The sequence below is a fragment of the Oryzias latipes genome, chromosome 20 (assembly GCF_002234675.1).
Source record: "Oryzias latipes chromosome 20, ASM223467v1".
NCBI classification, from domain to species: Eukaryota; Metazoa; Chordata; class Actinopteri; order Beloniformes; family Adrianichthyidae; genus Oryzias; species Oryzias latipes.
In genome coordinates this window covers 12,999,098-13,014,576 of record NC_019878.2, presented here as the reverse complement: position 1 = coordinate 13,014,576, position 15,479 = coordinate 12,999,098, and the positions used below count along the sequence as shown (strand labels likewise).

At 38.7% G+C, this 15,479-nt stretch overlaps 1 protein-coding gene across 2 annotated transcripts in view; it reads left to right on the top strand.

The window, feature by feature from the left end:
- ofcc1 (orofacial cleft 1 candidate 1) overlaps window positions 1-15,479 on the top strand; it is a 73,715-nt gene that overhangs the window by 16,262 nt on the left and 41,974 nt on the right. For both annotated transcript variants that reach the window (XM_020712374.2, NM_001122920.1), the window contains 6 exon segments: window positions 304-415; window positions 4,090-4,332; window positions 7,554-7,702; window positions 7,854-7,968; window positions 8,581-8,845; window positions 14,481-14,563. In XM_020712374.2, coding sequence (XP_020568033.1) covers window positions 304-415; window positions 4,090-4,332; window positions 7,554-7,702; window positions 7,854-7,968; window positions 8,581-8,845; window positions 14,481-14,563 — 967 coding nt within the window.

The following is a 15,479-nucleotide window of genomic DNA, read 5'->3' as shown; positions in this document are numbered from 1 at the left end:
CCAGGCAGGCCAGGGCCCCTCTGATATTGCTTTATTTTGAGGAATTAAGAAAGGTGGCGAGGAGACAGAGCAAAGCAACCGCTTATTACATTACCCCTGATAAGATTGAAAGGCAGGGAAAAACAGAAGGAGAGAAAAACAAAGGAGAGGAACAAGAGTGAGAGACACGACGGAAAGTGTTTTGTTGTTGTTTTATTAGACTGAGCCGCTGTTTGCTCTAGAGTTTAGCGACACTCAGTCTAACACAGAGGTGGAAGTAAACAGGGTTATCCCCTGTGTTTGTTACATGCACGCTCGTCCCAGCGCTGAAAGCCCATCAGTCAGCGAGCTGGGTGGAGGCCAAGGAGACGCCAAACACGGCCAGATGACGGCAGTCCTGGAATCCTCGTCTTTGGCGTCACGCCCCCCGTGGCCGGTAAGATGTGCACACTGCTGTGTCCGCGGACTTAAAAAATAACGCAGCAGAAGGCATGTAAACAGGAAATGACATGATCTCTATGAGTGTGGTCACAGGAGAAGATCCTGATCCCATCAAATCGTCAAAAAACAATGTGCTATTTTTAATAAAAAGAAAAGCCAACTGATGTAATTATGTGAAATCCTGTACTGAATGGGACCAATAAGAGAAAAAGAAAAAATTATAAGCCCCAATTTCCTACTTTTTCACTTTGTCTTCAATGTGCACATTCTCATAAAGACACATGAACGCACTATACAGTTAAAATGCATCATACTGTATGCTTACAACCACTTTTTCACAGGATATCAGGGATGTTTTCAAGCTTTGTGTGGATGGTAAATATAAGTAGGTGGAAAATGGAGGTAAAGAATGCCAAACTGAAGCAGAGGAAAGAAAAGAGAAGCCAGGGAGAAAAGGAGAAGACTGCAGCTTTAGCACTAGCATCTCCAGCTGTGGGAGGAGTGTGCTGTTGTGTTGCATCTGGGGATGAGGCTGCCATGCCACCGTGCTGGCTTAAAGATGTAATGAATCTTCAGTCGGGGGCTTTCCTTCCAGGGTGACAACTGGCTTTGAGGAAGGTTGTAAATGCAGGGGAGATTGTGGTATAATTCCTCAGACTGGCGTTTGTGCCCCCCAGTCACCATTCGATTATCTCCCAAATTGCTGTGTTTCACTGAGATAAAGATTTTTTATGGCTTGCTGACTTGAAACAACTAGCACAGGCAGAATATGTGGCAAAGAAGGGAGAAGGGAAATACAAAAAAAAAATAAAAAAGAGCAGCACAGGCCAAACCTGATACGCATAGTAATTTCTCTTGGTAAATGACAAAATCTTTGTTTATATGACATTTTCTTAAAATTACTGCAGCAAGATGAATCTGAAATCTAAAATGTCACATTTGGCATGCAAAACTATGAAAATATATTTCTCTGAAAAATTCATAGAGGCATTTAATCTAGAACGTGTTTAATAACTAAGGCAGCCTGCATCAGTAATCCTGCCCGGAGGTCCCAAAAAGATTGTCATATTTATTCTCTCTTTTCTTCACCCCCTCCTTCATTCCGAAGCCAAAGAATTTTAAGGGTAAATGTTCATTGTTAATTAAGATTTACTAATTAAAATGAAAATAATTAACAAGAAAGCTTAATCTCTGAATATTAGCCCATACTTAGAGAGAAAAGAAGTTTTTGTATGTGGCATTTCCTGTCTCTATTAGGAGTGTATTTTGTGTGATCAGTCAATGTGTGGAAAACCCTGAAAAGACGTTTCAGCGAAGGGGCGGCAGCTTGCCAGCAAAACCACGGAGGATCCCTCACTAGAGCCTTTGATCTCATCTGTAGGAGTGCTGTAATGTTATGGCACTTCAGGCACAACTCAGGCTTGGGGCAAACACACCACCTCTGATATGGAAAATTGGCTCACTTCACCTTTTACCTCTGCTGTGCTGTCTTCGCCGTCTCTTATCATTGCTCTGCGAGTGCGTGAAAGTGATAAAAACAATACTTCTTAAAGATATACAAAGTGAGAATTTGATACTGGTTTGGTAATAATTCCTTGCATCTTTCTTTTTCTTGTTTCCCCCTTTCATTCCAGTCTTACATACATTTTTTTATAAATGAGGCAGTCTGGAGGTCTTTACCTCTGAAAATGTTATACGCCTGGGCTGAACTCCTTTGCCTTCAATAATACTCATTTCCATTATATCAATATTGTTTCGGTTGCTTTGGAAAGCAAGGATGCATAGTGGGGCAGACTTCACCTGCGAACATCTGCATTGGGTGCCTCTGACTTAAAAAGATTCATCAGAACTGAAATCTTTATTTTGTAAGCCCAAAATTTTGTCCCCTTGAGCCCAATTGGATGTTTAAAACTTCATTATAAACTTAGTTATTGACTTTAAAACAAAAGAATATCGTTGGACAAGACAGCATGGAATGAATATATGCTATAAATGTAGTAAAAATCTTTTTCTTTTTTTTTTTACCATTATACGTAAAAGGTTGTCACACTAATTTCCTAGAATGACCGTAAATTTAGGGGAGGTAACGATTCATATCATAATTTTTTGGTTGACGATTCGATTCATGAAGTTTTCCAGATTCATTGTTTTCTTGCAGGATTATTAAGTGTAAATTAAATATGTGTACAAACAAACAAGTAAACAAGACTTCTCGGCAGGTTTTTCCGCGTAAAGATGTCTTTGATGAATTCAAAGTGTTTCCACACATTGGACAGTAACAATGGCAATATAATATTTTGCTGCCATCACTAGGTTGTTTTTACGTTATAATTGAATAAACCTACTGTATCACAATCCAAATGGCATTTTCCAAGATCAACATAATTGATTTATTTCATCTTCACTGAAACGATTTTTTAATGGGATAGGTTGATTCGATTACCAACTTGCCTCAGATAGATTGATCTGTTCGGATCGTCTATAAATTGATTAATTGATAAAACCGATAAATCGTTACACCTCTACAAAAATTACTAGTGTGTTTTTTTCACATAAGAAAAGAGGAGGACAAAAAAATATGACCTTGACTTCCACTACGATCCTGTTTTGATTAGTCAAATCAGGAGAGATCGCATTTCAAGGGTCAGGGACAGCTGAATAAGAAACCTGAACGTCAAAGCAGCAGTTGACTTCTAAAGCGCATCAGGCCTTGTGGGCTTGTTGGCAGAAGTTTGTTTGTACCCTATTGTATTTGTATTGTTCTCTAACAAAATGATAACTATATAAAAAGCAAACCATCTAACCAGCTTAGTCTATTACTCATTGTAAATCCTTGAAAGAAGAAACTGAAGCGCATAAACAACAAGTGGGCTGATGTAGCCTGAAGGTGAGTGTGGTAATCTTGCCACCAGAAGGCTGGCATTTTGAAACCTTCATCTCGGTGGTTAATCAAACCCTGATAACAATAAAATGCTGATGTGCCCTTGAGCAGGGTCTAGGGGCCTTAAGCCTCGACTCTTTGAATGCAGCTTCATAAGGAGGGCATCAGCTGTGGTAGTTTTTCTTTTTCTTTTTTATTAAATGATGCTTTTGTCACCTTTGTGCCCCAATCAGGCATAAGAAAAACATGTTAACATTTTTATGTTATGAATCAAAGTGAATTGGCCTTTATGTGGATCCCTCCAGGGCTGCAATTTCAACATCTTGAATGACACAAAAGCTTGTTTTTCTTGGTTTTGGTGGTTTATTCATGATTTTCTAGGAATCATCTCAGGTGTTGGAACACCACACATTTTCAAATTGTAAAAGGCCACTAAATAGTACCGCTAAACAGAAACATGGTCGGGTTGTTAAAATGTTCGTTATATGAAGAATAAAATAATGCTACAGAACCTTCAGTTTATATCAAATAGTCATTATTGTCTAGGATAAGCCACATTCTTATCCCCACATGGGCAGCAAAAATGATAAAATCGCTCATTTGCAAAGGCTTTAGAACATAGAGGGTATGCTATAAAAAAAATGAGGTTGACAGCAGTTTCAGGTGTTACCAATAGGGTGTCAACAATTATTCTAGCCTTAATTTAGTGTTTCACACAAAAAACAAAAAAAACAATGCTGATTAACTGCTAAAACCCAAACTTAAGCTCTGCACTTTGTTTTTCCTAGAGTGCCCGGAGTTCCCTTCCTCAGCCTGTGGAGGTGCGTGTTTGTTGCCTAAGAGCCACCAGAGACAAACTTCCCAGAGGCCTTTATTCTATCCGAGTGACGATTCACAGCCGTCTAGGGGGTTCGACTCTTGCTTTGTTTGGTCAGAGCAAGCATCAGGATTGGGGAACGTCCACGGAGCCGACGGAACATGGAGGCCGCTTCTACCACAACGATCTACCAATTAACCAGAGCCTCTTCATGGTGGTTATAATCTCAGTTTAACTCTATGTGAGGATTGGTAAAAGTATTGAAACTGGTTTTATTCATGTAGCAACCAAAAGACACAGTCACAACTTAAAAAATAGTAATTTGTAAATTTGCCTGGTTTCTAATATTAAATACAGATGTGAATCTTTGATGTAAACAAGCCTAAAATCTAACATCCAACCTGTCAAATTGTAAACTCTCAATGGCTGATGTAGAAAACACAGCAACTATATAAGTTGGTTATGTGGACACATTTTTTTTTTTTTTTTTTTTTTGCATCCTAGCTCCATGACTCTAAAATATTTAACTATTTTCTGATTTGCAGAAAATAAATAATGATCCAAATTAAAATGGCAGGTTTTAAATATTTGTAATCAAGGCTGCTATGTTAAATTTGTGACATGAAATATAACAACTTTAATATATTTTTATATCTTTGGGGAAAAATATAATCTAGCAATAAAAAAAATGAAAGTTTTAACCCATTTTTGACACCCTGGTGGCCTGAATTTTCCAACACTCACTGATCTCACCCAGAGATTCAATACAACAACAATGACATTTTACTCTGCAAGTTCCTCTTGCTGCTTCTCTTTCCTGCTTTAAGTGCTTGCAGAGAAGACAGAGTTTCCAGATTGAGAGGGTTAAGTTATATTACTGGTGAAAAGCAGCATATGAAAATATGCCACACACGGCTTCCAAGTTTATCCCTGGGGACATCCGGATGAATAAAACAACAACTTCTCAAACATGGCATTTAATCCATGCATGTAAATCAAACCTAATATCAATTATTCATTGATGTAAAGGAGGTAATGTTTTATTGGAGGGAAAATGGATTGAAAAATACAGTTTGAGTATCTGAACTCAACTGAGATAAATTCACAGCCAGAAAAGTTACACATAATTGTCTACATGGTTTATTTTTGTTCAAAAGAGCAGAAAAAAATCCAGCTTTACCTCATTCTGTAATAAAGGGAATAAATGTGTTTTTTCCATATGGTCCTATTGAGGAACCAACACAGCGGATTATATTAGATGAAATACACGTCACTACCACTGCCATAAACCTCTTGATGAGAAGGCAGCGATACTCTATAGCAGCAGCTCTAATCTTAAAAAAACAAAAAACACTTAAGGATGGCTGACATTGACCAGTGGATTAGACGTGGTTATCTGTATTCATTTATGTTTGATTGGGACAAAAGATTCCAAAGTAAAACCTTAAAACGGAAGCCTTTAAATTCACTGTCCCCACTGATCTCGTACAGACTCGTATACGCTCAGATGGCAACTGTTTAAGGGCTAGCTGGAGTATTTTACAGATGTGGACACTGTCAATGTGCTGGTGGGTGTATTCACTGAGCGGGAGCTTCCTGATAATATTGTCTCCGGCTGCCATCAAACATAAGGCATGGGGTAAAAGCTGGCATGAACTGAATGCAGACCTGGGATCTGATTCAGAGGTAAAACAAAAAAAAAGGAGGTTTAAGTAAGGCATGCTAAATGCCTTGTGTCACTCTTCTTTTCCTCTTCTCCTTCCTAAACCATGAGCTGTACTTTACAGACAAACCAGCTGTTGTTTTTCTCATTGACAGCTGTGGAAATGCTGATCAGATTTGTCTGAGACTACGGGCTTAACTGTGTTTTTTTTGCCTCTCCCTCCTCTTGCCCACACGATAGTGTGCAATTTCAGAATACTTGCAGTTTCTTCTAAGAGGAAATGAGGAATTAGTGATGGTAAGAGGAGGCTAGGAGCTTATTTTCCTTTCTTCCCTTTGGAGCTCTCTTCACTTTTTGAATTCACCATTTGCTTTGTCTGTCTGCGCTTGGATTTAGACTGAAATTGTGGAGTTGAGCCATTGATGTTTTAGAGAACATCTGTGAGGAGTTGAAAAGGACTAGCTGTCTGAATTCAACTTTCAGACCACTGAGACAATCGTGCATCTTCCCACATTTTGATTTCACTGCCAGGTAAACAAACTAAAATGGAGAAAAATCAGTCTCCGTGTGTCCTTTTTTAAAATAATAAAGAAACTGCTGATGGATCAAAATGAATGGAATGAATTGGAATGAATGGAAAATATTTAAAGGCAAAACATCCACGTCTACCAAATTGACAGAAAGCATAAAACTTACTGTGTTCATACATGCTACATGAAGAGCCTGTCAAAGTACCGTTGGTCATATTTCCTCCAAGAATGAATAATACAAATAAACCCAATATCCTTTGCATCTGAAATCCATGATATTATGCCTTAAATGGATGACCTGAGTCATTCACTACTACCCATCATCTCGTAGGTTCCTTGCAGATTTGTTGGGGGGTGAATGAGCTCCACATGATTTATGTGTTAAAACAAATCCTTTGCATGTTCCATTACAACTAATAAAGGGATAAAATATTTCAGCCAGTGATGGATGAAGTGGCACACACCTCACTGTCAGTTCATTTTTTAAGCAAACACATTCTCTAGGTAAATAAGAATGTATTTGTTTTCCATTGACAGCTAAAGACCAACGCTTTTGGCTCCACGCAAGACAAACATAATGTTATCAGTTTGACTGATGGTGGCCCTACTGAATCTCTAATTCAGAAGCTGTCAGTTCATATTGCAAAGGCCAAGCAAAGATTCCCTTTATGCTCTGTCTTTAACAGTCCAACTCGTGCTATTAGGCAATTTATTAAAATGTATGTATTGGAAATTCCCTTGAAAACACAGAATAAGAATCAGAACAAAATCAATCAATAAATATATCAAACACATTTTTAACATGATGCTTGACACTTCTGGTGGGTTAAAATTCAAGTTAAGACATTTTATGTAAAAGAGCTTTTAGCTGACATTTTTTTTATCTTTTAATCTTTTACCTATATGGTACTTGTGTTTTAAAGTTAATGCCAGAGCATGTTTATTGTGTTCAACTATAGGTGGCTTGTATTAGCTCTTTAGTTTTATCTTGTATCTTGTAGGAATTTAAATGCAACAGGGATATATAATGTAACTGTATCTTGTATTTAAACATTTTTGGTTGTGCAGTATTGTATCTTAACTACTAGTGTATAGTATATTAGACGGATTTTTAGCCATGATAAAGTGTTAAATTTCCACATATATATTTTTTTAATCTAATACTAGAATGCAAGAATTCATGTCCACCTGAACTAAACTTTTTTTTTTTTTTTTTTTTTTTTTTTAACTATGTGCCTGTAGAACTTACCTGCTGCCTGTGATATCACCCCCTCCATGGTCCTGGTATTCCAGCTCATCAACCTAGCTGGGCACAGCAGCCATGTCAGCTCTGCTCTATCCTGGGGTGCTTTTCCCATTTGTGGGCCAAGCTTCTGTCTAGTCCAGGGCAAGTGCGTAAAAATGAAAGCCTTTGCCTAAAATGCTGCATCCTATCAATAAAATAAATACAAAAGATTAAACAGCTTTTAATTGGTCAACTTTTGATTGAAGCCATTTGATTGGTTCAGTGATTTATGTTTTAAATGTGTGTCACCAACTCAGGTTCAAAACTCCGCTATTGAGGGGGGAGCCCAACCAACAAATGGACCAATTTAAAAAGATCGAGGCTCAAATCGGCTCTGACCTGGACAACTGGCTTTGCAACTTGTATTTTCAGGTGCATGCTTGTTTCTGCAGTGGGAAGACAAATATGTCTTCATCTGTTTTATTCATCAATGTCTTTATATTCGCAATAATTTACAAACAAGAACCCATTTCCCATTTGAAAGGGCCCCTTTAAAAATACTGCACTCATACATTTCCCTTTATCTGATGCCTAGGCATTGTTTAGAATGTTCAGAAGGCAGGATGAAAAGATTGGGGTGGAATCTTTGTTTTTTTCTGTGATAAAAATCTCACACAAAGTAAGTAGAAATGGCCCTGGAGAGCAGAAAAGAGCCCCGTCTTTGCCCAACAATTCCAGATGCTTTGAGCTGATTCACTGAGCAGATTAGTAAACATCTTAATCAAATTAAAAACCAGAGCAAAGTTCTGTGCCCTCTTTGTAAATCTCTTTCGTAGAAGCATGGTTTTATAAATGCCAATCTATCACAAAAATGGATTTCTGAAGTGTCATAGGAACGGGCTTTTATTCCTGTGTTGTGTTTTATTAAGTATGGGAAATAAAGTAAAATAAAATTTCTATAGTTTCTGTTACGCAAAGTGAATAGAACACAAGGATTGACACATGACAAGCTAACTAACCTCCCTGCAGTTTGTTGTGTTTCAGGTGAAAAGGCTCCCACCTGGTGCATCTGTGCAGTCTGAGCTCTCTGTGGTAGCACCGAACCCTCCTGCGATCAAACCTGAGATCCACGAGGATCAACCCCAGCCTCGGCCCCCGTCCCAGTCACTTCTCTGTCCTCAGCCCGAGTCTCAAACTCAGCTCTACGCAGGCCCCAGCTGCAGAGAAGAGCCCGTTGTTTCACATTCACATCAGGGGTCTTGTCTCCATCTGTCAGCTGATTCTGCTTGCTCTTCCTCATCTCTCCCAGGTAGGGCTCCCATGCTAAAACCCCTTACTAGGCCACAGTGGGGAGATAATGTCATCCTAATGTCACAAGCAGTGGGAAAAGAAGAATGGCAGGCGTCACTTTCCAGAAACTCTCCACTGTGGGGAATATGCTTGGGGGTATCACTAGATAAAGAGAATGAAACACACTTCAGAGACAAAAATGCTGCTCACTCTTAGAATATATATGCAGCAAATTTATAGAGAACACAATCAAAAGCAATTATTAGCTAAAACACAAAAAATACTTTGCTCATTTTAGAAGTAAACATAACATTTTTAGGGTATATTCAGACTGGAAACATTTGGCTCTCTTAAAGTGAACCACAGTTCGTTCCCCCAATAATCCGGAACACATTTTCTGTCTAAATGCACCCAAGCGGACTGTGGCTCAGGACTAGGAACCGCTCTCTGACCCACCTTTTGAGGTTTATTCGGTTCGTTTCTAATCAGATTGAGCTTTGGTCTCAGTCTGAATACCATCTGTTTCCTCAGTGGAACGACTGAGCCAAAACGGCCACAGTAGCCGGGCATTATGGGATGTAAACAGAGTCGAAATGAGGCAATGTGAAGCAATTATTTTTGGCTAAAATCGGCATAATCATAGTTAAAAGACCACTGGAGACGCTTAAAACAGATCAAAAGACTCGATCCGGACCTAATTAAACAGGCTCAGTTCAGACTGAAACAGAAAGCAATCAACAAATATTCTTATTTAGAGAGCTGTCACAGCTAATGAAGAGTTCTTCTTGTGCCTTCATCCTTGGATAGTCCAGCAGTTTAAATTGTCGAGCTGAAACATTCTTTAGCTACTTCAGGTTTGTTTTTAGTTCTGCACAGACCAAACCACTTGAAAACGGCTCTATTCTGATGCATCCACCTGCAAACAAATAGATCTATGTGCGTCTCTGTTTTTCTCGTCTGTGCTGGATAGCTGCAATATTGCTCACCATTTTGTTGCACCGCTAGTGTTTGGTTGGGATTGTGATGGGCTAGTGGGAGAAAGTGTAAACAAAGGGCTGATGAGACATGAGTGCATGCTTGCTTCCTGCCAACAGTCCCACCCAAAACTCAGAAGCAATTTTTTAATGAACGTCTGCCTCTCTACAGAAACTATGTCGTAGAAGACGACAGTTTTTTAAATTTTGTATCAGCATAATCATAACTAAAGGATCACTGGGGACGCTTTTAAAATAGATCAAAAGATGATCTGAGTGGGAAATCAATCTTTAGACCAGAAATTAAAGGTGTTCAGTATTGAACTTCCACCCATAGTTTGAAAGCACAAAATGGATATGTCCATCTAATACATAAATGCAGGCAAGATGATCTATTAACCCTTTGAGTTTGGAATAAACACTTTGAAAAAAAAAAATCTACCTTCATAGTTTAGGAGCATGATATTCATGCTTACCGCCTTAATTCATCCAACCTTAATGGCTGTTGCCAGAAATCAAATACCGGGTCATTTGGTATTGATTTACTACAAAGACGACTGGCCAGCATCTTTGTTATTAATACGCTGGCCTTTTTTCTTCGTCTTTCTTTCTTTTTTTGCACGCACAGCTCATCTTTATTTAACAGCCCTTAAAAGTTTCTGGGGTGCTCTGCTTTAAACATCACACAGGCTTTTTAATTACAAATGAGTTGTGACAGGTCTGCTGGGTAGCACCCTGGCCCATTTTAAACGTGATGCCGGCTGACAGCTTGGCAGTGTTCTCCCAGCACTGAAACATGTGGAAGAAATTGGTCTTTTACATTTCACAGCTTGTCGCTTCCTCCGCCAGCTGACCTGTGACCCCCCACAGAGATCCTAACACCCACAAGGGAAGTGTCCCCAACGAACTGAGTGCCTTTCCAGAGAGAAAAAGGGAGAGGAAGCATGCAAAAGAGAGAACACTCACTATGGGAGATTTATGTTCTGCCACACAAGTCAAAACGCACCCAATCTCCTCGCCGTGAAGCCCACGCTCAGCTGTGGATGACAGCATGCACACACATTCCCACAGCCAGGTGAGGAGGTGACTTGGGAAGTGAACCCGATCCGTGAGTAAAATAACGGATCAAAAGGTGTCCTGCGCAACACCTAATCTGCTCCATCCCTAAAGCTGATCTGACGTTTGTGCCACATTTGCATACAGATCCGTTCATGTTGCATTACCTCTGGAGCAAATTACGCCATTCCGATGGAGCGATATGTCAAAGCCAAAGCCAGCGATTGGATGGACAACTTTAACCTCACCAAAAATGGAAATCCAATTCAGCAGGAAGAGTGAAACAAATTATCCTCTTTCCCAATCCTTAGTTGAGACTTAGTGTTTTCAGACATTTCCTTCCTTTTTCACGGCTCCCTGTTTTTGATGCATAGACTCGACTTCACAATGTCTGGGCTTCCGTTGTTCTCTGTTTGTCTCAGAACAAGAACATATAAATGTCATGCCCTTGATAATTAAAACAGAGAATTGCTTGTCAGCGTAACTGGAAGTTTAAATTTCAAAGGCCTTCAATCAATTCTGCAGAACAAAATCTGTTGTCTCAATCCCAGACAAAACCTCTAATTACCCTTTTTATGGAGTTACTGGCTCTTTAGAAGAGTCCTTGTGAATAATTTCATGTTTTTGTGCTCCTTTATTAATAATTTAAGTTACCTCATACGACTTGTCTCAGCATAATGAAGTGTATTTGACTTCTGATTAGCTAGAGGCACAATGGGTTAAGTGACCTTTCACATTAACTGAATGATCCAGTTACACTGGGTTTGTTTGAACCCAAATGACAAATTAGATCAGCATCTTCTTTCATGATCGCCTTTAGTGAATCTCTATGAGTGTGCAGATGAGTCTCGCATAACTGTATCACAGTTAATATCTCTTTTTCCCTCCCTTTTTGTGTAATTTATTTTTTTGATAAATTAATTTTTAACATTTATGCCCTTAAACATTGAAGCCAGTATAAAGAATTTCACATTAGATGTCTTTGTTGGAGTGGCACTTTGGTCTTCTGCCACTTTAGTTAATAATTTTCAGATAAAATGTTGAAAATTTAAAGGCTAACCAAAAACGTAATGTGCAATACAGATGGCTAAAGAGGAAAACATCTTATTTTGTCAACAAACTCACAAAAAGTTTAAAAATGTATTTAAAGTATGGTGAGATTCAGCATCAATGTCTGGTGATGTAAACAAGATTTCTAAATATCACCAGAAAAAAAAAATTAAAAATTGTTTATGTCATTCCAGTGCAACAGATTATAAGAAATAATACTTGCTTGAAACCGCAGTTTTCTCTGTTTTATTGCAACTTTAACACAAGATCCTGTCGTGGACTCAGGGGTAATCTGTGAGTTGCTAACCCTCAATTTCTAAGCAATTAGGGGCCTAGGTGAGCAAGAACCAGCATCACAGTCTGGTTCAATCTCACCGCAAACACAGTGATGGGGTCTCAGTGGTGGTGCCGCCTTCGGGCTTTTCTTTTTACTCTAGCTGACTTGGTGTGTAAGTAGGAAAGAAAAGAGGCAGGGTGAGTTATGCATTCATGAGGTACACTCTTAAATTTCTCCCCTGGAAAAGTGTGCATATATGGAAGGATCTGCATTGATATGCGTTTCTCTCCGTGTGTGGGTGCTTTGTTGCAGTGTGTGGACTTGTTGAGGTTGTGTGCTGGTCGTAACGCAGCTCAGAGCGCACAGGGGATAACAAGGAGTTTGTTGTTGGCCTTGGGTGCCCAGAGAGGCTGATGCTGTGGCAGATCTAGCACTCTGAGTTCATGGACATAGCCCTTAGCTGTCAAAGCTGTCGATGCTGCCTCCGCACAGGTTCTGAGCGGTGTCTGACCATAAGCAAGTGGGGTCTTGTGTAATGAGCATGTGTGTATGTGTGTACAGTTTAATCCATGAGGGGTCCATGTTTACTCGTTTACGGGGTTATTGTACTTGGAAACAGATCCGGAGATGTGCGGCGGCTAGGATGTGTACAAAACATCCTCTTTAAAAATTGGCACACAAATGCAAAGAAAATCTACTTCTGTAAATGAATAATTGAGATAACAGGTGTCTTAAAGTGGTAAGTTAGAACAAACTCATAAAAAAGTTATTTTTCGATCTACTTTTTTACTTTACTTTTCTAAAAAAGCAGATAATTTTTGATTGAACTGTTGACACATCAAGATTACAACTTAAAAATGTACAGAATAAATGAATGCTGATATATTTACTAGTGACTTGTTGATAAATAAAGACTCAAATTTGTGTGACATTTGCTGTCTAACTCTTCTAAAAATAGCATTGATTTCTCCTTCTTACTATTTGCATGTACTCTTCAGCTGTCAGAATTTTTTTTATATGCAGGCTGTATTTAAGTTATTACTACTGATATATTTAATCCCATGGCAAGAGAAAAATTATATCTTTCCTGAGTTTTCCATATGTATTATATAGATGTGATTGGTTCCACAGGGGGAGAAAGTTTCACATCGTGAGACTTTTACATGTATCAAGCTAAGGTTTACTTAATTGCAACCTCCAGGCAAAGCAGGAGCCCTTTTTTAAATTCTGGGAATGTTAATATGCTAAATAATGCAGATCTTTGACTCTTCAAGCATGAGACACACATCTGGCGGCTCACCATTTAAATTACAGCATGAAAAAAAAAAGGAGGGAGACAGTCAAGGAAAAAAGATAGGATAGAAAACACATCAATATAATTTACAAAAAACAGAAGAATGAGGGGAGGCATTGCAACTTACATTCTTGGCATTATTTTTGTCAGCTTTACTAACATATAATAATTCAAATTGTTAAGGGTCCAAAGCTTTTTGTGGTGTTTGCAACAAACTATCTTTTTTTATTTGAAAATACAACTTGCAGTAAAACTGTATGTTAAATCAAACACATAAACCAAAATTTACTTGAGTATTAAAGATTATAAAGACACAATCTATCTTTAAAAATGTTTTTGCATATGCAATATATATTTGTGTCAATATGTATGGTGGAGGTGGGGCTTAAAGTTCTACGTCAATCATTTTCTATCTATTTTATAAGTGTTGCCACTGGTCTTTTAATGTTTCCAGAGCAACAGGAGGTTACCAGATATTCGCCTCTGAGTAACGCTCTCATTTCCCATCATCGCTTTGTTTACACGCTCTACCGCTAGTTTAGAGCCTCTCACTAAAGATGTACATTCATTTATCTGTCTGCAAGTGGATGCATCGGAATGGAACGGAGCACGGGAGCTTGTGGCCTGCTGATTGTTGCACATATACGTCACTGCTACAGGCTTCATTCAATGGCCTTTTTTCATCTGCTCCTGATAAAAAAAAAAAAAAAAACATTAAATAAAGAAATATACCTAAATACGACTTCAAACTTCATTTTATTTTTAAGTGTCCTCCATCGGGAGATCCCACAAGAACATGTAAAAAAAACAAAAACACAAGTATTATCGGATTGAAAATAGTGTCGTTCACTTTTTCAAATTGTGTTTTAACCGCAAGATGAGGGAGGAGTTATTCTGCATTATTATTATTTGTGAAATGTACTTGTTTTTTTTTATTTATTCATTGCTTTGTGCCATTGCTGTTAATGTTATTTTTTGAAATGATGTCATTTTCTGGATGCAGGAAAAAATTATCCTCTATCTGGGAGTAGCGAGGAGAGGAGTGATCCGTGCAGAGAGGGTGCAGAGGGTGGGAATCACTGCAAGGTAATACAGTCATTTCAGGGGTGGTGTTCCCCACCTTCAAAACCCCCTTTCTTTTCTCCTTTCTTGCCCTGCGCTCTCCACCCTACACACACCTCCCTAGCTTATTATCTGAGATTTGTCAAAATACATTTCAGACTAACAGGGATTTTTCAATGCTCAAAGCTAGTTTTGATCGTCTTGACAAGGCAAAGCAGCTCAAATTCTGTGAAATCAGCAAATCGGACTTCTTTTTTCTTTTTTTTAAGTTGTTTAAATGTGCCTCTTCCTTTATTATCATAGACTTAAGGTAAATCAATTACAACCCACCTGCCACACTTTGAAGTGGTAATCGGAAGATGACTTTCTGCTGATCTGGCATTGCTGCCTTCCGGTCTACGCTTGTCATTGTCTTTCCTCTTTGGCCTTTTTGTTGTTGTGGTGCTATTGTTGAGATAGTCAGAGGCTTACGGACATCAAGGCTTCTTCTTTCGCACACCTCTTCTTTTCCTGCTACTCATAAAATTCCCAGTTCTTGATAACCTCCTTTTGGTGATATATAGCTCTTCAGAACACCATTTAACTGTGACTAAATAAATGACTTCTCTGATATGAGGTTTTATTTTTCTGCAGCCTCTGTAGACCATGTCTTATTTTCATCCCACTATCTTTGAAAAGCTTGCTAACTCTGTCAAAATGTCGTGGTGTGGAACCCAGTTGTCTAATGATTAAGTGGAGTGATCTCCAACCTGCCCCAGCCTGGGAGCACGAGGGATCAGATTTCAGCCCTTCAACCTGCAGTGCAGGCCTAATTAAAATGAATTTTCTCCAGGCGACCTCTTGCCCACAGGGCAGGAATCCTGTGTTATATAGAATCCACTCTTAAGGTATTGCACTAAATTTATTGCAAAGAGACACTAAGACATTGCGGTTTATATAT